At 28.5% G+C, this 23,161-nt stretch overlaps 1 protein-coding gene across 2 annotated transcripts in view; it reads right to left on the reverse strand.

The window, feature by feature from the left end:
- LOC145259887 (uncharacterized) overlaps positions 1–23,161 on the reverse strand; it is a 575,878-nt gene that overhangs the window by 8,193 nt on the left and 544,524 nt on the right. For both annotated transcript variants that reach the window (XM_080117779.1, XM_080117787.1), the window contains 36 exons: positions 22,880–23,053; positions 22,267–22,440; positions 21,810–21,884; positions 21,259–21,444; positions 20,842–21,015; positions 20,253–20,426; positions 19,822–19,995; positions 19,363–19,437; positions 18,756–18,941; positions 18,322–18,495; positions 17,758–17,931; positions 17,182–17,355; positions 16,690–16,764; positions 16,091–16,276; positions 15,656–15,829; positions 15,071–15,244; positions 14,445–14,618; positions 13,982–14,056; positions 13,358–13,543; positions 12,780–12,953; positions 12,238–12,411; positions 11,755–11,928; positions 11,264–11,341; positions 10,394–10,573; positions 10,058–10,231; positions 9,416–9,490; positions 8,716–8,901; positions 7,622–7,795; positions 6,625–6,798; positions 6,168–6,242; positions 5,213–5,398; positions 4,303–4,476; positions 3,794–3,967; positions 2,239–2,412; positions 1,465–1,539; positions 318–506 (listed from right to left, as the gene is read on the reverse strand). In XM_080117779.1, the coding sequence (XP_079973905.1) occupies positions 318–506; positions 1,465–1,539; positions 2,239–2,412; positions 3,794–3,967; positions 4,303–4,476; positions 5,213–5,398; positions 6,168–6,242; positions 6,625–6,798; positions 7,622–7,795; positions 8,716–8,901; positions 9,416–9,490; positions 10,058–10,231; positions 10,394–10,573; positions 11,264–11,341; positions 11,755–11,928; positions 12,238–12,411; positions 12,780–12,953; positions 13,358–13,543; positions 13,982–14,056; positions 14,445–14,618; positions 15,071–15,244; positions 15,656–15,829; positions 16,091–16,276; positions 16,690–16,764; positions 17,182–17,355; positions 17,758–17,931; positions 18,322–18,495; positions 18,756–18,941; positions 19,363–19,437; positions 19,822–19,995; positions 20,253–20,426; positions 20,842–21,015; positions 21,259–21,444; positions 21,810–21,884; positions 22,267–22,440; positions 22,880–23,053 (5,568 nt within the window). The remainder of the gene's footprint in view (positions 1–317; positions 507–1,464; positions 1,540–2,238; positions 2,413–3,793; positions 3,968–4,302; positions 4,477–5,212; positions 5,399–6,167; positions 6,243–6,624; positions 6,799–7,621; positions 7,796–8,715; positions 8,902–9,415; positions 9,491–10,057; positions 10,232–10,393; positions 10,574–11,263; positions 11,342–11,754; positions 11,929–12,237; positions 12,412–12,779; positions 12,954–13,357; positions 13,544–13,981; positions 14,057–14,444; positions 14,619–15,070; positions 15,245–15,655; positions 15,830–16,090; positions 16,277–16,689; positions 16,765–17,181; positions 17,356–17,757; positions 17,932–18,321; positions 18,496–18,755; positions 18,942–19,362; positions 19,438–19,821; positions 19,996–20,252; positions 20,427–20,841; positions 21,016–21,258; positions 21,445–21,809; positions 21,885–22,266; positions 22,441–22,879; positions 23,054–23,161) is intronic.

The raw sequence follows: 23,161 nt of genomic DNA on the forward strand, positions 1-23,161 counted from the left end.
GAAGTTTTATAAGTAAAACAATTTATTTCAGAGTACACATATGTTTCAATTATTTTAACAGAATTGTATATTATGATGTTTTGCTGCATCTAAAAACAGCGAAAAATGATTGATAACTGTATATTTCGAAATATGATTTATACTATCAATACTTCACTGTATAGTTTGAAACGTAACATTATGCACCTAAATTTAAATATAATTTAACTTTTGAATTACATCATTTAACCATATATAAGATTTTATTTAAAAAGCTGCCTGTGAATTATTAACATTAAAATATAAAGATCATTTGTAATTATCTGTAATTTTCTAACCTCCAAATCCGCCTCCTAATTTGTGAAGAGCTTCCCGTGCCTCACGAAGGTCCAAGCCAAGTTCTGGAAATCGGGCATTTTCGGCCACCTGGATAAGTCGTTCTAAAGCCAATCGGTCGTGATGCTTTACAGCTGAACGTAACTGGTCACTCAGAGTGCTTGGTGACACAGACACGTCTGCAGAGACATCTATATGGAATAATTTACGACAATTCGCTCAGAATCAATAATAAGTATATCTTTCAAACTGGCAATATTTGTTTGATTGAAATGTTTAAATATAGGTTTTTAGTTGGTTTACTAATTCTTAATTTTTTTCATGTAATTGTGATTCATTTAAATAGAAAAATGTAACTTATTACACAAATAGATGAAAAATCTCAAGCATTTTTTGTCAATTCGTACGAATTTTTAATAATTCAAAATGTGTTTTATTTAGCTAATTACTTCCGAGATAAATCACCTAAACGATTAATGTATCTCGATTAATGTATCTCGAAAATTACAGAGTCCTTACACTTAAGTTAAAAAAGATATAAAATACCCTTCCATTGTTGAGGGTGATTGAAGTACGAATGGTTGATCAAGGAATATAATAGTGTAGTTAAAGAGATATATTAAACTAAGAATGCTCCTAAGAGCTTGGAACAAAGTACCAGGAATTGATCTTATAGGATTTACAAGCTGATACCAAGAATTCTGAAATCGAGAGGGTCTCAACAATATAGTAAGGATTTGAATATTGCATGAGGCCTCAATAGCGGAATCGCCTTGCAATCAGGTATCAGAATTGCCCCCTTTCAGAATTTCCCCGAAGAATTTCGTAACAGTGTACTTGAATCTCTAGAGACTACCCCGGAAATTCTGCACTGCTCGGAATCACAGAAAGTAGAACTGTCAATATTTATTTAACATATATCGTTTCAGCTGGCATCGTCAAAGCATAAATCAAAAAATTCATTCACCATGATTCCCGTATTAAGACATTATCAAAATTCATTTTTAACATGCTTTATAATAAATACATTTGACGACATTTGTTTAAATACTTAAATGCTTTATAATAAATAAAGTTATAGTTCTATTTTTTAAATAAAATTATAAAGAGTTAAGAAAAATAATCGAAAGCGGGGTAAATGTTTCGAACCTTCTTCTCCTGGTTTCTCCTGGTATATTCGTAGGCTAGGAAGTTTCACATGGTAGCCAGGAATTGTCAGAGATCCTGATGACCAAAAATGTTTAAGAAAAAGAGTTTAAAAATACTCTGATATTAGACATTAAATCATGTTTATTTTTATTTCGTAATGTGATGATTTGGAAGCAATTTATTCAGCAGAGATGAATCGTTTTTCAGTTACTTTAAAGGAATACTCCATTAAGAAATAATATATAAATAAGTAAGGAAATTTGTTACAGTAGAACCCCGGGATACGGCACTAAAATTAGTAACAAAGTATAGCATATATTAGACATGTATATAATCAAATCCGTAACCAGGGGCCGGAAAAAAAAACATCGTATTCCACATGGTAACCTGAAAAAATTGTATCCTAGGGCCACCGTATCCTAGGGTTCTACTGTATATGATTTTTTGTGAAGCTTTCTGTTTATATAATAATATCTATCGCTGCAATATATGAATAATATATCAAGTATTAAAATAGCCTAACGATGAATAAACTATAAAGCATTTTTATATTTTACAACGATAGAATCTCAGTTGTAATGAAGAAATGCGTTTTAATAGATTCTCTATCTATCTTCTAAATATTTAATAAAACTATAAATTTATTATCTTTAAAACAGAAATGTGCTTCTTAAGCAGGATAAATTATTACAGATAAAAATGATACAATTCAGATGATGTTAATTCAGTGAATCGTTTAAAATCTTAAATTCGATATAAGAGATGGAAACAAACCTCGATCACTTTCTTCCAAGGATTCCAGATGGAGTCTGGCGTCCTCGATATCGGGTAAAAGTTCCGTGTGTCCGGAACAGATACATTCAGTTATCACTTTCTCTAAAACTTCTGGATCATTTTTCTTCATAGCATCTTCTAGTTTCTGACGGAGTTTATCTACACTCAATTTTCCTGACAAGCAAAAACGTTCCAATAAAAACATTAACTCCATCCCCATGTACAACATAAGTAGCAGTAAAGAAAAAGAAGAGAAGACTGCGTGACTAAAGTGAGTTGTGCAGTTTAGATACTACAGCATATGTGCAACCAGAAATGAAAGAATTCGTGATAGAATGAGCCAAGAAGTTATTGACCTCTGATAAAGCAAATATTTAAAATGTACGATAGTTATTTCCCAGGTTATCGATGCAATAGAAGTGTACGTACGTGTGTCCAGCCTGCTTCAATAATCACATTTGCAAATATATTTTATGAGCAAGGAAGGAAAGGCTTAATATTAAACATTATAAATTTTAATAAGTGATAATAATCCAAGAAAGGAAAAGTTAATAACGTATGAAAATTTCATTTTATGGGCTAAAGAATGAAAGTTTAACTTTGAGAACTAATAATAAAAAATAAAGGAAATAATTTATTTGACTTTTTGGTTACCAAAATAGTATTTGTTTATAGGAAAAGAGGTGTTTTATTTACATTTTCTGTAGAGATAGACAGTTTATTTGTTTAATGTATAATTTCACCCGCGTATTTATTGTTTCCGTAAAAGTTAACTCGTATATATATTTTTTAGTTGTAAGTTTCACTTCGATTAGTTGTTTCGTTATTTTACAGTAAAATGTACATCGAACGTGATAAGAGTAATGTTCATGTTCTTTTATAACATGTGTTACACGATCATTTTTGTTTCGTAGTTTTATAAAGATGATAAATAAACTCCATTATAGAAAGAAAAGCATATAACTAATGATCATATTCATGATGTATTGGTTCGTATGAATGTATATTATAAATAAGAAGGGGAAAGATATTGATGCTGTATACCTTGAATCAACAGAAGAAATGCTAGAACACTAGATTCGATACGACCAGAAAATAATAGAAAATAAAAAGAAAGTTAAAATGCATTGTTACAACCCACTCCAGTGATAATAAAGAAAAAGGTAGAGTAAAAAAGTGAATGTCGATATGTGTTGATAAATAAAGTCTATAAAAATTATATATAAATTATAAAAAATTGTCATTTTATTGCTAAAATAAGAATAGGTCGACGTCATGAATAAAATAGTATTTGTATTGCTGTAAATCATTTATATTAAATGTTTTAATCGGAAATAAATGTCATAGATATATATACTCAAATTGACATGTCTTTACAATCCGTTCGACAAAGATGGCGACCACTGGATATTCGTTTATACAATAAATACAAATATATATATATCAACACATTAACAACTGAAGTGCATTAGTAGTCTTTAGAGGTGGTGCAAAAGCCGATTAAAGTGAGAAACACTACGGAAAGAGTTAACAAATTAATACCCCATACACTGACCTCCACGTCCAAATCCCATACTCTCCAGAGTGTCTCTGGCCAAACAAAGATCATGAGAAAGTTCCGGATAACCGGCTTCCTCGCCTTCAATGATGGCATTCTCCAATTCAACTTTATTTCTAGTTTTGATTGCGGCCACCAGTCGGCCACGGAGAACATCCGGGTATTTCAGATCTGATTAACGTAATTGGTAAGTAAATACCATGTTATATTAAATCATAAAGACATAATTGCCTCATTACTGCATTAAAAGTATATGAAAATATTTCGCTGAATTCATTTTATTTAATAAAACATTGTAATGTAATTCTCAAGAAAGTTTGATAACAATTTAACAAATGAAAGTGGACGAAATATAGAGCTTACTTTGAATTTAACAGAAAAAAAATTAATGGAGTTTAATTCAAGGGGTTTAAATGTTATAATTTTGTAGGCAATGTTGCTTTACAAACATGTTTTAGTAAGTAAACATATTTGATAAAGGTCGATATAAATCTGTTTACTCTAACCTCCTTTGCCGCTGTCCAATTTGTGAAGGGTTTTCCTGGCTTTATGGATGTCATCATCTAAATCAGTAAAGCCGGCTGTCACACAATCTTTAATGGCTTCATCCAACTTCTTCATGTCATTTGATTCGAAGGCCGCATTCAGTCTTTCATGTAGATTTTCCAGGGAGAGACTTCCTGATAATCGAAAATCAATTTTACTCATATTTTTTCTTAATAAACAATAACAGACATAGGTTTTTTTGTTTTGTAAATCAAATGGAATAATTCCTTTATACAATGACTCTACATGCATGGCTTTCATGTTGCCATATTAACTGTATGAAATGAAACCAATTCTTTTGAATTGTTATGCGTATCATGGTGTGTTATTATTAATATTGGGACTATTAATCAGAATCGAAATCGAAAAAAATCGGAACTCTCTGAGATATCGGAATCAGAAAAATAATAGATTAATTTCCGATCCAAATGCGATTTTTACTTACTTATTTGTTATTTTGTTCAAATTAAAACGTAATTTTATATTTCTCGCACAAATGAATAATATTCATAAATATTTTACAATGAGTTGTAATCTTGGATACGATACATAAAAGGAAAACATTAAGAAATGTGTGTATATATATATATATATATATATATATATATATATATATATATATATATATATACATATACTAAGATTTTAATGTAAATGAAGACTCTCTGCAAAATTACACAATCAGAAAAAAACAATGGAAACCATACTTTTAAGTTGATTTTAAAATGTAGATCGGTAATTGGATCGGAATAAGTAAACATATTGGAATCGTCCCATCACTAGTTATTATATATAAACATTTTGGTTATAATGGATACCCATTTTATAAGATTAAAATAGATATAAATTATTATGTCGAATATTTCTAACCTCCGAATCCGCCTCCCATTTTCTTCAGTGCGTCCCGTGCACTACGAAGATCAAACGAAATTTCTGGGTACTTGGCTTCTTCAGCAATGTGGATCAGTTTCTCCAATCTTGCTCGGTCTTTGTGTTTCACAGCTGACTGCAACTGAGCTCGCAGTCTCGCTGGTGGCAGGTCTTCCAGAGAGATATCTAAGTGGAACCATATTATAGTTTTTTTATTGCATGAAAAGGACTGATAATTTTCATGTATAGAGATTTTTCAAGTGCATTTTTATGCTATATAAAGAGGGATTGATGAATCCCAATTGCTCTGGCAATATTTATGTTTACTTCTTAATATTTAATGAAAATTTGAATCAAAATATTTCATCATATGAGATGAATAATGATTAATTAGATAAAGTGGGATAGGCTGCTTAGATTAATACAAGATAGTGTATAATATTTGCAGCATCCGTTAAGAGTTATTTATCATCGTCACAGATCATTATAAAATTAGTGCTTTTTCAATGAAAGAGTCTTTATATAATATATATTTTAGGAGCATTTTAATTTGATAAGATATCGTATTTCACAGTATATAAGACGCACATTTCAATTTAAAAATACTATATAAATAAAGAGCTTGCAATACGTGCTGATATTTTTAGTAAAGTAAATTTAAATTAGAAATCAACTGAAAAATTATGTGCTAAAATATGCTATGAGTTAATTTTTTTATAAACGATAAAACTCGCGTCTTATATACCGAAAAATATTAGAATATATTAGTATAAACTCATTCTGATATTCAATGGATCCGATGTATGTATCTTTATCATTCAGAAAAAAATTATTCAGCATAAAATAAGAGTAATTGAGCTGGCGTTTATTAAAATACAATCTTGAAGGTAATTTACACAATTTAATAATTTTCAAAAAAATTGTATAGAATACATAAAAGTAGAAATATTCGAACCTGCTTCTGCATGTTTCTTATGGAAGAGACTGAACTTAGGAGATTTCAAATGGAATCGAGGTAATGACATAGTTCCTGATAATTAAAATTAATCACATTTTGAAGACAAATCATTTTTATATTCATTATTAATTATTAAGTAAAAGACATATTTTGCTTATATACACTTTTATACGAAATTATCTCTGATTAGAGTTAACCGTCCTGTAACACAAGTAAAATTGAATCTTTATTTCGTGACGTTAGTCTGTTACTTAACTTGAATTTATCAGATACATATTAATATTTTTTAATTAAAATGAATTACCATAGTTGATTTTCTAGATATCTTACATTTACATAAATATTTCAGAAATACAATGTTATGAAGAGTTTCTTTAAACATGTAATTTACTCATTTATGTGATATTATAGAAAATGATGCAAATCGGGACCAATATAAATGGATAGATCAAACCTCTGTGAGATGCTTCAAGAGATTTCAGATGAAATCTAGCCTCGTGGATATTGGGCGAAAGTTCCGGGTATCCGGATTTGACACATTCGGCTATTACTTTCTCAAGAAGGTCTGGATCGTTTTTCTTCATCGCTTTATCTAGCTTCAGGCGGAGTTTATCTACACTCAGTTTTCCTGACAAACAAAACGTACCAATAAAGAAATGACAATACCATTACTACCCAAAGGTAGGTGATAAAGAGATAGAATACCGGAAAAGTCAATACATTTTATGAGTTAGGTGAGCCGTGTCATATGAATCTAATGGTTTTAACATGTGGATATGGATATTTAGTTTCATATAATATTATGTGTTGAATGTTATCACTAGGCGATAGCACGGACAAGAAAAGAAAAACAATAATAAAATGAAATCGGATGATTATCTATTGATGGATTATAATTGACGTGAATGCTGACTTGACACATTTGCACATGTAAATGAATAGTTTCACGTATGAAAGTGAAGATGAGTGTATTACACAGTACAATTATCATAGTAATGAAATTAATATCTTATACAACGAATATAAAATAATTACTATTAATATATGTCATATGATTTACTTAGGTTGATAACATGAAAAGTTAGAACAATCTGAAAACATTTCGAACGATTAAAGTCATGAATTCAAATGATCATAAATGATGAATTTGTAATTTAGAACAAGAGAAAACTCGATTATATTAGTTAGAAGAAATATCACTGTAAATATATTTAAATTCAGATTATTAGGGATGGTTTCATCACCGATACATTTTTGAACAAATAACAATATTTGTCATTAAAATATTTAGTTGGATTTGTTTAAATTAAAATGAGTATATAAGTAAAAGTGTCATATATTAAATATCATTTCAAAAAAAAGGTTTTCAATAAAATATCTTATCTAGTGATACTTATTGTAAATGATTATGAAAAATAAATGAATTGATGTTAGACAACGTATGAACTAACCTTCGTGCCCAGATCCCAGACCATCTAGAATATCCCTGGCCTGAGGGAGATCAACGGATAGCTCTGGATAACCAGCTGCCACACATTCATTGATAACCTTCTCCAATTCTAGCTTGTTCTTAGATTTCATGGCTGCGTGGAGTTCACCTCGCAGGACATCGAGTGGTTTTACCCCTGATTGACATAATTAGTGTTGTTAAAATATTTGTAAGAGAAAAGGTCATTTTGATATTTAAAAAATGGATCAGGGAATTAAAATTAGTAGTGAAAAAAAAATCAAATTTTCTAATAGTCATAAAAAAATATTTTCCTGTAATCTGATTTGAATGTTATCTCTAACTTTATATACAAAATATATATTCGGAACAGGCGTTCCAAGATATATTTTGATTTGGCTTAGGACAATTAATCCAAATTTAAACCGGGAATCAAAAAGGAAAAAAAATGAAATCGTGCTTATTTTCCAATGCCAAAAACGATTATTTTAATATTTATTTGTTTTGTTTATTTTATTTATAACTTTATTTTCCATTGATAATACTACTAATAATTATAGATATTTATTGATTTTTAAATTGCTTGTAAAACAAATTTCTATGGATTAACTCTCGCAAGTGTGTTATTTACGTTCGCACATATTACATGTGTTTTAGGGCAATCCGAAAAGAAAGGAAAGAAAAACAACTCTATATTATATTAAAATGTCATAAACGAATCGGAAGCAGTAATTGTATAGGAATCGGAAATTTAGAACTGAGTCGGTAATTGTATTGGAATTGGGGAAAAATATTCGAATCATCCCATTACTAATTTTGATATTATTTAATGATATTTCTGGTAAGATCCGCCATAAAATATTGCATATGTGCAAACTATCACCGATTATATAGTGACGTTACTTATCTTAAAAATGTTAATTGACAAATACACATTAAAGAATCATTTATTTGATCAAACGATTATTTTTTATGCCGATTGAACTTACCATAAGTCGATACATAATTTATAAGTAATTTATTTTAATTCAAATTCACATATCATTTCAGGTAATTATTATTATTTAACTAATAAAATTTTGGATTAAATTATCTAACCTCCGGATGCGCCTTCCAATTTTAGTAGGGCTTCTCGTGCGTCACGGAGATCAAACTCCAGTCCTGGAAGTCTGGATTTCTCGGCAATGTCAATAAGTTGTTCTAACTTAAGTCGGTCTTTATTCTTAATAGCTAAACGCAGTTGATCTCTGAGGGAGTCTGGTGTCATGCCTTCCGCAGTAATATCTAAGTAAAATTAGGTGTAAAAGTTACATGTTAGTACATAATTAATTATTGTATTAAACTAGTACATATTTATACAAATTAAGATTCCAAATTATTTCAGATAAAATTGTATGGGTCTGATTGTTTTCATGCACACGTAAACATTGTAAGTGTATAATTAATGTAAATATTAAATAAAACATTAAAAATGAATTAATTTACTTTGTTATTTAAGATTAGATTTTTATATTTTAAAAGTCAGGATTAATGAAAGTTATTATTAGGCAATGATTATATTATATTTAACTTTATTGTTTTATGACACACAGTTTTTACCAAACAAATATTCGTTACGATATGTTATTAAATTATTATTAATGATAAAACGTTTAAAATTGTCATTAATTTAAATATATATTAAAGATAAATGATTTTAATTTGATCAACCATAAAAACAATAACATTTTTTAAATGTAAATTTTCTAAGTATTAAAAATTCAAACACGCATAATAATAATTTGTAAATAATTCGAACCTGCACCTCCATGTTTCTTACGGAACAAACTGAATTTAGGAGCCTTGAAATGGAAACTTGGAAACGACCATGATCCTGATAATCAAAATTAATTATATTGACTTATTACAAAGTTATAATTACTTATGAATATAATTGGTAACATTTACTTCATAAGTTTTTCTTGACTCAGAAGATCATAATTTACTTTTTCATTTTTATACTACAATATGTTATATAGATTATATATATATTAATATTTTTACATTTGAGAAACTGGTTTAAATTTATTACGACATTACCATTTATCCAAACACGTAATATTAAACGAAACATATAGATTGTGTCTCTTTATTACTTAAAAAAACTGTTTTCCATTATACTTAATTTCAAAAACTAATTAAAAGCAATTGCAAAAGCAATCAGGAAAATTTACAAAATAATAAACATATATTTATGTTCTATTTATTGGATTACTCTGAACTTATGTTAAAAATTTTATTAATTTAATAAAAAAAATACTGAAATTAAATTAGAATTAATCAACAGTCATGCAATAAGTGATGAAATTATGAGATTTTATTGTTAAATATGAAAATATGTTAAGAAATAATTAGACTTTTATAGAGATTGGAGAATACACATTAAATCAAAGAAACACACCTTTGTCACTTCCTTCTAAAGATCCCAAATGGAGTTTTGCTTCTTTGATATCGGGTGACAATTCTGGATATCCAGAAGCGACACATTCGGCTATTACTTTCTCCAGAAGGTCTGGATCCTCTTTCTTCATAGCGGCGTCTAGTTTCAAGCGGAGTTGATCTACACTCAGTTTACCTGATGAACAAAAACGTACCAATGACTATAGCAGTATAACTATTTCAATCTCTAAAGAGTAAATCGAAAATGAGAAGACATAGATTTAAATTAGAAGTAATTGTTAATATTCAGTTTTACTACAGAATTACATGATGCATAGATTTTAAAAATAATTCTAACCTCCAACTTCGCCTCCCATTTTTTGGAGAGCGTCTCGGGCGTCACGAAGATCGACGTCTAGTTCTGGATATTTGGCTCCCACATTAATAAGTTGTTCTAATTTCAGTTGGTCTTTGTTCTTTATAGCTAACCGAAGCTGTTCACGTATGGCTTCTGGTGTCATGTCTTCCAGTGAGATATCTATGTAAAATTACATTTGTAACAAATTTTTAGTTACTATTTTACTTTTTGATATGTTAGCAACTATATAAGTTTACGACATGTTTAAATTTGAAACATAGTATGTTATTACTTAGCAGGATAGTTCACCTAATTACATATGTAATTTTAAGTGAGAAATACAACTATTTCTAACATTATATATAATATATAACATTTAATATAAGAAAAATATAAATGAATATTTATGATATATTGTATATGTGTTAATATATACACCCATGCATGTGATTTTTTTTAATGTGAGAAGATATATAATCATTTCGACAACCAAATAACGTCACAGTTCACACAATCCCGAAATGAGGGCGAAATTCAAGTTTAGGACTTCTGGTCTCTATTTCCATGGCTTGTATGAGCGGCGATATTGTTTGATTGTGAAATGATGATTACTTATATGCGTGTGTATATTCGGTTTTAGCAATTATATAATAAAAGTTGTGAATTTATATTGATTTGTGAATGACATTTATTATATTTTGATTCAAAAAGATTTCACAAAACATATATAATGTCTAATAGAAATACGGCAAGGAAACACTAAGAAAATCTTATAATTAAATAAAGATCTTTGTTATTTGCGCTTTCAAGGAAATGTCAACTATCGAGTGTTTAGAATATTTTAAAAGAAAATAAATAAAAGATTCGAACCTGCATCTCCATGTTTTTTACCAAACAGACTGAACTTGGGAGATTTCAAATGAAATCCAGGAAATGACCATGATCCAACTGATGATGAAAAAATAATGCCCCTTTTTAGTGAATTATAAATAAATGACCCGATCCGATTTAAATATATCTCACAGTTCAAGAAACTTTATAAGGCAAACTTATTCACATATAAAAGGTGTTGTAGTTAATTAATAGTAATTCATTGTATTCAAGTGAGTTTAATAACTTAATGGAAAATGAATAATGATACCACATAGTTTTATACTTTCATATTTTTACTTATAATTAAAGACTGTTTCATTATTTTGTATGAATGTATACAAAATATTGATTGTATAGGATTACGATTTAAAAAGAAAAGAATCATTATAATATTGTTAAAATACTTTGATATCTAAGGATCTCGTTATTCATAACTTAAAGTAAAATAGGCTCCATTACAGTAATCGATTTAGAGGAATTAGACAAACCTCCATCGCTCTCATCAAGGGCATCCAGATGAAGTCTGGCCTCATGAATATCGGGTAAAAGTTCTGGATATCCCGAAGCGACACATTCGGCTATTACTTTTTCCAGATTGTCGGCATCGTTTTTCTTCACAGCACCTTCTAATTTCAACCGGAGTTTTTCTAAACTCAGTTTTCCTGATAAACAAAAACGCACCAATTACCACAATATTAAAATTATCCTTGTCAGTATGGAGTAAAGTGAAAATAAGTTTACGGGAGAAGGAGAAAACGAAATATAAACAAATGAATGATTTGATAAGTTTTAATTTATTGTAAATTTGAAAATTATATCCACTGAAATCGTGATTTAAAAAGAATAAAACATAAATAAAAATGCATTAACTTATATTAAGTACGTCTGGAATGAGACAGTTTACGACTTTACAAATAATATTGTAATGAAGGATATCGACTTAATAAATCAACAAGAATCCAAGGACTAACCTCCACGACCAAATCCCATGCCGTTAAGAGTGTCTCTGGCTTGGCGAAGATCAAAGGAAAGTTCTGGAAAGCCTGCTTCTTCACATTCAATAATAGCATTTTCTAATTCAACCCGGTTTTTGCTTTTGATTGCCGCATTTAGTTGTGCTCGGAGAGCGTCTGGTGTTTTCAGTTCTGCTTAACGTAATAATCAATGTTAAATAAGATTCTTGAAATAAAATAATATCGAACTAGTTACATATTTAAGCGTGTCTTTAGTTAGTTGAATGTAAAATACTAATAAAAGTTCATAAAGATAAGACTTTGTTTACACTGAAATCGTATTTATATTAATATTATGTGAATCTGAATTCAATTACATTTTTGACCATGTATTTAGTACTCTAAATACAAATCATGTTTGACATGGTAATAAAGATGAGAATTTAAAACGACACATTTCTATCATTACTATGATTAATGATAATCAATAAATTGATTTAACGGAAATATAAATACAATTCTTTAAGTTATTTCGTAGATCAAAATCTTTAGACTCTAACCTCCTTTGCCACCTTCCAATTTGAAGAGTGCTTTTCGTGCATCGTGAATATCGACATCAAGGTCTGCGAAACCGGCCGATATGCCTTCTTTAATAGCGACATCCAACTTCTTCCTGTCCTTTGATTTGAATGCTGCCTTCAGCCGTTCACGCAGATTTTCCAGTGAGAAACTTCCTGATAACCGAGAATCAATTTTATTGATACTTTAATATTAAATACCTCAAAGTTACGTTCAGTTAAAATTGCAAACCGTTTTAACTTCAATAATCAGCGCTTTAAAATGAGTAGAAATGTTCCCCTTACAATTAAGTCTAGTGTATATAATAACGTATTTACAGATTAATGTATTTTAATTTACGATAACAAATGGATTATCCGAAAGTATTGTGAACTCTTTAAAAGATTTAGTTAATTTATAATACAGAATTAATGGTAGTAAATGTTATAAAAATCTAATTTTTATAGCAATATATTATTATTAACACCATTAAATGAATTATTTCAAATTACGATGCGCCATTATAGGTACATGATTAATATTTTATAGTTAGAGAATTAATTATATTTAATTTTCTAACCTCCAAATCCGCCTCCAAGTTCTTTGAGGGCTAGTCTGGCATCCCGGAGATCATATGACAGTTCTGGATATTGGGCTTCTTCAGCAAGCTCAATAAGTTTTTCTAATTTTGGTTTATCTTTATTCTTTATGGCTAACTGCAGTTGAGCACGCAGTTTCTCTGGTGTCAGGTCATCAAGAGAAAGATCTACATAAAATCATATGTAAAACATTGTCTTAGTGCGATTTTAAAATTTGTATTATATTTTATAATTAAAAACAATTTGTCATACTATATTTACATATATATATATATAATTATATATATATAATTATATATATATAATTATATATATATATATATGTATATATATATATTAAGATCGTAAGCGTAAAGTCGAGAGAAGTAATAAAAGTTTTTGTGTCTTTATTTATTTGTCAGTATCTGTTAAGAGACATAAAACTTTAATTTAAATAAGGTAAAGAGTCAAATTTTATGACTTATCTTTATCGTATAATCAATCAATAATTAATCTTATTAATGTGTACATATAAAACATTATTAATACATATTTGGAGAATATAATTAATTTTATATGAAATATTTACTCGAAAACAATTTAGAACATAAATAAAATATTCCAACCTGTGTCTCCATGTTTCTTTCTGAACAAACTGAACTTAGGACCTTTGAAATGGAAACTTGGGAACGACCATGATCCTGATAACCAAATAATGTATTGATATTTCAGAGATGTAATGACAAACAATTATCTGGTTAAAATAAAAATTTTGTTTTCAAAATATAAACTAAAATATGATGTTGCCTTAGTTAATGATCTTCCCCTCTGAGGTTCATTACAAAACAGTTTTAATCATATCTTCTGCTTTGATTGAGAAAAAAACAATTAATATGAAATATAATTTGAAAATAATAGTATACTCTGTGGTTTATTATAAATTCTGTCCAACGGATTTGCGAAAAAAAATTCTTATATATACATCGGTCTCAACATATATTTAAAAATATTCATAGAAATTAATAATTTACCCCTTAACTGGCAACTTTTTATAGCAACAAATAATGACATTAAATTTATTAGACGAACCTCTGTCAGAGTCTTCCAGAGAATCCAAATGTATTCTGGCCGCTTTGATATCGGGTATAAGTTCCGGGTATCCAGAACTAACACATTGAGCTATCACTTTATCAAGAAGGTGTGGATCATTTTTCTTCATAGCGCCATCTAGTTTCAAGCGGAGTTCATCTACATTCAGTTTTCCTAACAAACGAAACGACCAATAACAATATTATATCTTTTTCCGTAGCACGATAAAAAAAGTATTACGTAAAGCATCTAATGATTATTCGGGAAAATTTTAACTGTCTCAAATGTAATTCCTTGGAACGAATATAGTAATTGTATGTATTAACGTTAAGCTTATAAATCTATTTTATACAATAGATTCACTGTACTATTCTCTCAAAAGAAAAAATTTATATAACTGAACTTTAGGAAATATAGTTGTGGTATTTATATGGATGATACATTTCTATAATAATAATACAATATATTAGAGAGTTTATGGTATTATTTTTAACCTATATTTAACACAACTTTGTTGCATTAATATTTAAGAATTTTTCATGAAGAACAGTCATTAATAAGAAATTAACATGACAGAAAGGGAGGAATAAAAAATAAAGAAAATCAATGATATCCAACAAACTAACCTCCACGACCAAATCCCATACCATTGAGAGTGTCTCTGGCGTGGTTCAGATCGACAGAAAGTTCCGGAAAACCGGCTTCCTCACATTCAATGATGGCATTCTCTAAGTCAACTTTGTTCTTGCTCTTGATTGCTGCTTTCAGTTTGGCTCGAAGTGCGTCTGGGGTTTTTAATTCTGTTAAGCGTAATAATTTAGAAAGAATCTTACTTATTTACACCGGAAAAATAATTTAATATTGTCTAATATATATATATATTATACCAAATATGATTTCAAAGAAATGAATGCAGTTTTAGAAATATATATTACAGAATAAATTATAGTATTTCATTGAATTACTACAACATCTTATTCATACATATTTGTATATCTATATTGTGAACATATATAAATATGCACTGGTTGAAATTTAATGGAGATTTGCATATTGTATTTTAATACAAAAACAAACTTTAATTTACACTGAAAATTAAATTTCCAGATTAATTTAATAAGTAAACATCCATGGTGAAACTCAGTAATACTAAATTAAATATGTAAGTATGATTCAATAGATCTTATATAGATATAAATGTAAATTCTAACCTCCTTTTCCGCCTTCTAATTTAAAGAGGGCTTGTCTAGCGTCTTGAATGTCGGCATCGAGACCCGGGAAGCCGGCAGATACACTTCCTTTAATTGTTGCATCGAGAGCCTTTTTGTCATTTGATTTGAAAGCGGCCCTCAGTCGTTCGCGCAGGCCTTCCAGTGTAAAACCGCCTAAGAATCGAAATTCAGTTCGAATTCAGATGTTTATATTATTAAAGGTATACGTGTGAATGTTGTAAAATATTACAAACAAATGAAACATTCGAAAGGAATTAAATAAGATACGTTATGTTCTAATATTTAAAGAAATATTTTCACGATGATACATTATAATTAACAACATAAAATAAATTATTTCATATTATTATGCAATAATTTAATACTTAGTAAAATTGTAATGGTTTGAAAATTAATTATATTGTATTTTCTAACCTCCAAATCCGCCTCCAAGTTCTTTGAGGGCAAGTCGGGCATCACGGAGATCATAGGACAACTCGGGATATTGGGCTTCTTCAGCAATCGCAATCAATTTTTCTAATTTGGGTTTGTCTTTGTTCTTTATAGCTAACTGCAGTTGTGCACGCAGTTTCTCTGGTGTCAGGTCATCAAGAGAAAGATCTACATAAAATTATGTAACATTGTCTTAGTACATCTTGTTGATTACTGGTAGTTATAAATTATTAGTTAAGAAACAGTTTTATGCATCGTTCATTAATATATATATATATATATATATATATATATATATATATATATATATATATGTATATGATCACAAATTTAATGGAAGAAAAATCTGAGATGTTTTCTCTTAATCAATTCCCGAATATTTAAATTGTAATAAAAAGATTTAATTTGAATTATTCAAGATTATTTTTAAAATGAGTAATATTTAACGCATTATTAATAAAAAAAAATACCGAAATATTTCTATAATAAATGAAAACAGATTATTTTAAACGTTTTAACATTTTAGTACTATTAGAAATTTTCGAAACATTAAAAAGAAAAAATGAATTAAAAATTCGAACCTGCATCTCCATGTTTCTTACTGAACAAACTGAATTTAGGGCTTTTCAAATGGAAACTTGGAAACGACCACGATCCTGATAATCAAAATTATTGATATTTTTGAAATATGATAAAAGAAAATTATCTGGTTTTAAATTGATATACAATTTAAACGCATTAACTTAAATAATTTCGGTATAATTAATGAATATTTCTCATTGAATTTTACGAGTATGGTCTATGAATTAGATTTGATATAAAGAGCAATTATTATGGAATATAATTTTTGGAAAAGACACATTTTTTCTGTTGTATCAATTACAAATGTATGGTATTTACTTTTACAACGAACGAAAATTATATTTAGCCTATGCGTTGTAGAATATTTTATAATATGTAGTTAATTTGATTTATATTCAAATCAAGAATAAGATTATGAAATATTTATGGAAATGCAATTTTTAAAAGGCTGTAATTTCTGTAATTAATTACTGAAAATGTATTAAACAAACCTCTGTCACTATCTTCCAGAGAATCCAGGTGGATTCTAGCCGCTTTGATATCGGGTATAAGTTCCGGGTATCCAGAACTTACACATTGAGCAATCACTTTATCAAGAAGATGTGGATCATTTTTCTTCATGGCACCATCTAGTTTCAAGCGGAGTTCATCTACACTGAGTTTTCCTGACAAACAAAACGGTCAAAAGCTAATTTGATATCTATACATCAGTAAGATGAACGATTTTACTGATCCAGAAATCCTCATGTAAATCAGAATTAATGGATTAATATTTTAAAGTATAAATTGAGTAAATTTGTTACGTTCATAAAAATAGAATAAAAGGAAATATTTATATCTTTGTACTAAATAAATTATCATTACTCTATTTTTAAGAAATTATGCATGAATACAATGCAGTAGTATATTTTTAACCATGTATTTATTTTGTACACAAATTAATTAAATTAAATATATTGATAAATGTTTATGAATAAAATATAGACAACGTTCACTAATAATTAACTTACTTGATAGAAAGAGAAAAATGAATAAAAAATCTTATTAGTTATATATAATAAACTAACCTCCACGTCCAAAGCCTAATCCATCCAGAGTGTTTCTTGCCTGATGAAGATCAAGAGAAAGTTCCGGAAAACCGGCTTCCTCACACTCAATGATGGCATTCTCTAAGTCAACTTTGTTCTTACTTTTGATTGCTGCCTTCAGTTGGGCTCGAAGTGCATCTGGGGATTTCAGTTCTGTTGGACGTAATAATTTGTACGAAATTATACACATTTTACGTGGAAAATTAAACAATATTTGCTAATTATTTCTTCTTCAGTCTATGAAACATTTTTTAAAATTACGATTTGTCATTATAAATATACATTATAAATATATGAAAGTAATTATTCTTAAAATGTATTAAATTTATTTATTACTATAGCAAATATTTACATGTAAGTACATATAAACTACGTCTTATTAGACTCTTTATATGGATAGCTCATTGTATTACAACAGATTCTATTTATCTTTCATAGAAAAAACAATTTAGGAACTTAATACATTTTTCTATTTTAACAATTAATTAATCACATGGAAAATATTTGATTTAGTTAGTGTAATGGTAAAATCGCATTTCCAACCTCCTTTTCCGCCTTCTAATTTAAACAAGGCTTGTCTAGCATCTTGGATGTCGGCATCGATACCTGGAAAGCCGGCAGATACACTTCCTTTAATGGTTGCATCGAGAGCCTTTTTGTCATTTGATTTGAACGCGGCCCTCAGCCGTTCGCGTAGGCCTTCCAGTGTAAAACCACCTGAGAATCGAAAACCAATTAGTATTCAGCCAGTTTATTGTTATGAAATGAATACGTACAAAAACTTATTCATAAAGAATTTAAGAAGGCAAAAATTATGAAATTAAATATCATTATGTTCTAATATTTACAGAAACAAGATAGTACTACATATTATTATAAAATATAAAACTATATATGCCACATAATTTTGTTATATTTAAAATATTTCGATAAATTAATAAAAAAGAAGCGAATAATTATTTTAAGTATTTTCTAACCTCCGAATCCGCCTCCAAGTTCTTTGAGGGCAAGTCTCGCATCCCGGAGATCATATGACAGTTCTGGATATTGGGCTTCTTCAGCAATCGAAATTAGTTTTTCTAATTTTGGTTTGTCTTTGTTCTTTATGGCTAACTGCAGTTGTGCACGCAGTTTCTCTGGTGTAAGTTCATCAAGAGAAAGATCTACATAAAATATGTAACATTGTCTTAGCACATATGCTTGTGATTCTTCGCAAATATATATATATAAAATTAGGGAACATTTTAAAGGCATCATACATATATATGTGTGCGTATATAATATCTATATATATATATATATATATATATATATATATATATATAGTCTCGATGAGAAAAAATATGAGATATCGTATTTTAATAGGTTATTATCGAGTTTTTATTATTTAAAGATATAATATTTTTCTTTTAATTATTTGAGCATTTTATTTAAGAATCAACAGCAATATTTAACACAACACGAATATTTTTTTAATAAAATTATTTCTTTAATATAAGAAAATAGAATATTTTGAGAATGAAATACTATTAGATATTTTTGAACAATTACATATATATATATTAAAGAAAAAATAATTCGAACCTGCATCTCCATGTTTCTTACTGAACAAACTGAATTTGGGACTTTTCAAATGAAAACTTGGAAACGACCATGATCCTGATAATCAAAGTTATTGTATATTTAAAAGAATGGAAAACACGGGTAAATAATTATTTTATTTTTATAATATTAATATAGATATTTCATAATGAAGGGAGATTATTTATTTATTGAATTTTATATATTTTTTTTGTGATGAAAAAAATGGAAATCATGATGAAATAGATTTTAATGAAACGGTAAGTTATCACTTTTTACCAATTACAAATATTATTCATTTATTTTTGCAATAGAGAAAGTACAATTTATTCATGTGTTTTAAAATATTGTACGTGTAATATGTCTCAATAATATTTAAATAGAAAATCAGATTATAACATATTTATAAACGCGGTACCCTTATATAACCATATATAATCACTGAAAATAAATTAAACAAACCTCTGTCACTATCTTCTAGAGAATCCAGATGGATTCTGGCTGCTTTAATATCGGGTATAAGTTCCGGGTATCCAGAACTTACACATTGAGCAATCACTTTATCAAGAAGGTGTGGATCATTTTTCTTCATAGCGCCATCTAGTTTCAAGCGGAGTTCATCTACACTGAGTTTTCCTGACAAACAAAACGAGCAAAAACTTATCAAGCATCTATATTCTTGATAAATCAAAGGATGTACCCGAATCATTAATCTTTACGTAAACCCGAATTGATGAATTAGGTTAATAAAGTTTATTTCTAGTAAACATTCTGATTAAATAGTGAAAATATTATGATAGATTATATATAAATATTCAACGTAAAACACGGGTAATTCATTTGAGAGAAAGGGAAAATAAACAGAACAAATACGTTATATCTATTAAACTAACCTCCACGTCCAAAGCCCAATCCGTCCAGTGTGGTTCTGGCGTTATGGAGATCGAGAGAAAGTTCCGGAAAACCAGCTTCCTCACATTCAATGATGGCATTCTCTAAGTCAACTTTGTTTTTACTTTTGATTGCTGCTCTCAGTTTGGCTCGCAGTGCGTCTGGTGATTTCAATTCTGATAAACGTAATAGTTTGCATTAAGTTATAATCATGTTAATAGGAAATTTTATTTATATAATTTTTAATAATTTTGTCGTTGGTCTATTCATCATTTTCCATGAATATGTTTTATCATAAAAATATATATTTGAGAATAGATGAATTTATTCTTAAAACATATTAAATATTGTTATTACCAGAGAAATTAAATGCATATAATATTTACGTATAAACATATATTTGTGCATATTGCACTCTTTATGATGAGTAATGCATTGAATTTTGTCAGGAATAAAATTTATTCTCTATGGAAGAAAAATTTACAGATTAACTTAGTTCTTAAATATCGTTCTCGTAAATAAAGTACGCGAAAATATTTTCTCAAATATTATGGAAGTTCAATTACTCTTAAATAAAAGGTTAATTCTAACCTCCTTTTCCGCCTTCTAGTTTAAAGAGGGCTTGTCTGGCATCTTGAATGTCGGCATCCAGACCCGGGAAGCCGGCAGATACACTTCCTTTAATTGATGCATCGAGAGCCTTTTTGTCATTTGATTTGAAAGCGGCCCTCAGTCGTTCGCGTAAACCTTCGAGTGTAAAACCGCCTGGGAATCGAAATTCAGTTCGTATTAAGACGATTTATATATTATCAAATGTAAAAAGATTTATATAGACAAAATTTAAATAGATAAACGTCGAAATTATTATGTTCAAATGTTTTGATCAATTAGTTCATGATAGTATATTTTAATTTACGATATCATACTAATAATGTCAAATAACTGTGTTCCATTTAAAGTACTGTGTTAACTAGTAACATTTAGAGAAATTTCAAAGTGATTTCTAACCTCCAAATCCGCCGCCAAGTTCTTTGAGTGCAAGTCTCGCATCCCGGAGATCATATGACAGTTCTGGATATTGGGCTTCTTCGGCGATCGAAATAAGTTTTTCTAATTTTGGTTTGTCTTTGTTCTTTATAGCTAACTGCAGTTGTGCACGCAGTTTCTCCGGTGTCAGGTCATCAAGAGAAATATCTACATAAATCATGTATCGTTGTCTTAGTACATATTTCAATTCATCGGAAAATTATATTCAAATTACGAAAGAATATTGCACATTTTATGTAGGAAATTTTTTATTTGAATAAAATAAATATATACAAGCTTATTTTAAGTTATATATAGAGTTGATTTTTATTTTAATAGATTAGTATTTCCATTTTAATAACTTGAAATTGTCATTTAGAATAAATAAGCGTAAACGCATTATAAACCCGTTATTAATGACATTATTTTCTTGAAACAAAGATGGATTATTGTATACATTTAAAATAGTGCAATTATTTTACTTTAAAAAATAAATATATTTATTTTGAAAAATATAAAAAAAATATTCGAACCTGCATCTCCATGTTTCTTACTGAACAAACTGAACTTAGGACTTTTTAAATGGAAACTTGGAAAAGACCATGATCCTGATAAATTGAGAATAATAATATTTCAGAGATGTAATACAAATATTCTAAGGTTAAGTTTTTACAATTTGTTTTAATAACATTAACTCATATAAATGCTGTCATAATTATGAAAGAATTTTCTAAATATATTTTACGTATTTGCTAAAAAATAATATTCATATATAATATATTTTTTTAAAAGCTACATTTTTATAGTATTACCAATTACAAACATTATTTATTTGTATTTGCAACGAGAATACTAATTTGTCTATTCGTTAAAGAATACCTTATAATATGTAATAAACATATCCATTGCAACAATCGAATCATAAAATGCTTATATTAAACGTTATCTTTTTATAACTGTGAATGATCACTGAAGAAACATTAAACAAACCTCTGTCACTATCTGCAAGGGAATCCAGATGGATTCTAGCCGCTTTGATATCGGGTAAAAGTTCCGGATATCCGGAACTGACACATTGGGCTATCACTTTATCGAGAAGGTGTGGGTCATTCTTCTTCATTGCACCGTCTAGTTTCAAGCGTAGTTGATCTACGGTAAGTTTTCCTGACAAACAAAACAACCAATAACAAATGCATTATCTAGATCTAACTAAGCGATGCAACATTAATAGATAACTTTAAATAAATTTGTTTAATTCGATTAAATTCTTAAAGTTTAACTTGAATAAATGTGATGCGTGGAATATCAGACATAATAATTATGTTTCTGCTTTAATTTCATCATTTTTATATTTACCCCCGAAAGATTCGTATATCTTTCTTCAATTAGCATATTTTTAATATTTTCCTAGATTACGCTTAATTATAATGTAATGATATATCATTCTTTCATGCTTTGTATATTATAACATTTTACCAAGAAATTATGTGATATGAATGTACATATATAGAAATTAACATTCCCAACATTTACAAATGTTTAACTCATTTGACAGAGAGGGTGAAATAAAACGACGAAAATAAATGACGTATGATAAACTAACCTCCACGTCCAAAGCCTAATCCTTCCAGTGTACTTCTTGCGTGATGTAGATCGAAAGAAAGTTCCGGAAAACCGGCTTCCTCACATGCAATGATGGCATTCTCTAAGTCAACTTTGTTCTTACTTTTGATTGCTGCCTTCAGTTGGGCTCGAAGTGCGTCTGGAGATTTCAGTTCTGGTGGACGTAATGATTTATATAAATTTATATTTATTTTCACTTGGAGGATTAAATTTAATATTTTCTAATAATATTAACTTTTTATTAAGAAACATTATACTAAGA

The sequence above is a fragment of the Euprymna scolopes genome, chromosome 3, assembly GCF_053919585.1.
Source record: "Euprymna scolopes isolate OS-2025 chromosome 3, ASM5391958v1, whole genome shotgun sequence".
Taxonomy (NCBI): Eukaryota; Metazoa; Mollusca; class Cephalopoda; order Sepiida; family Sepiolidae; genus Euprymna; species Euprymna scolopes.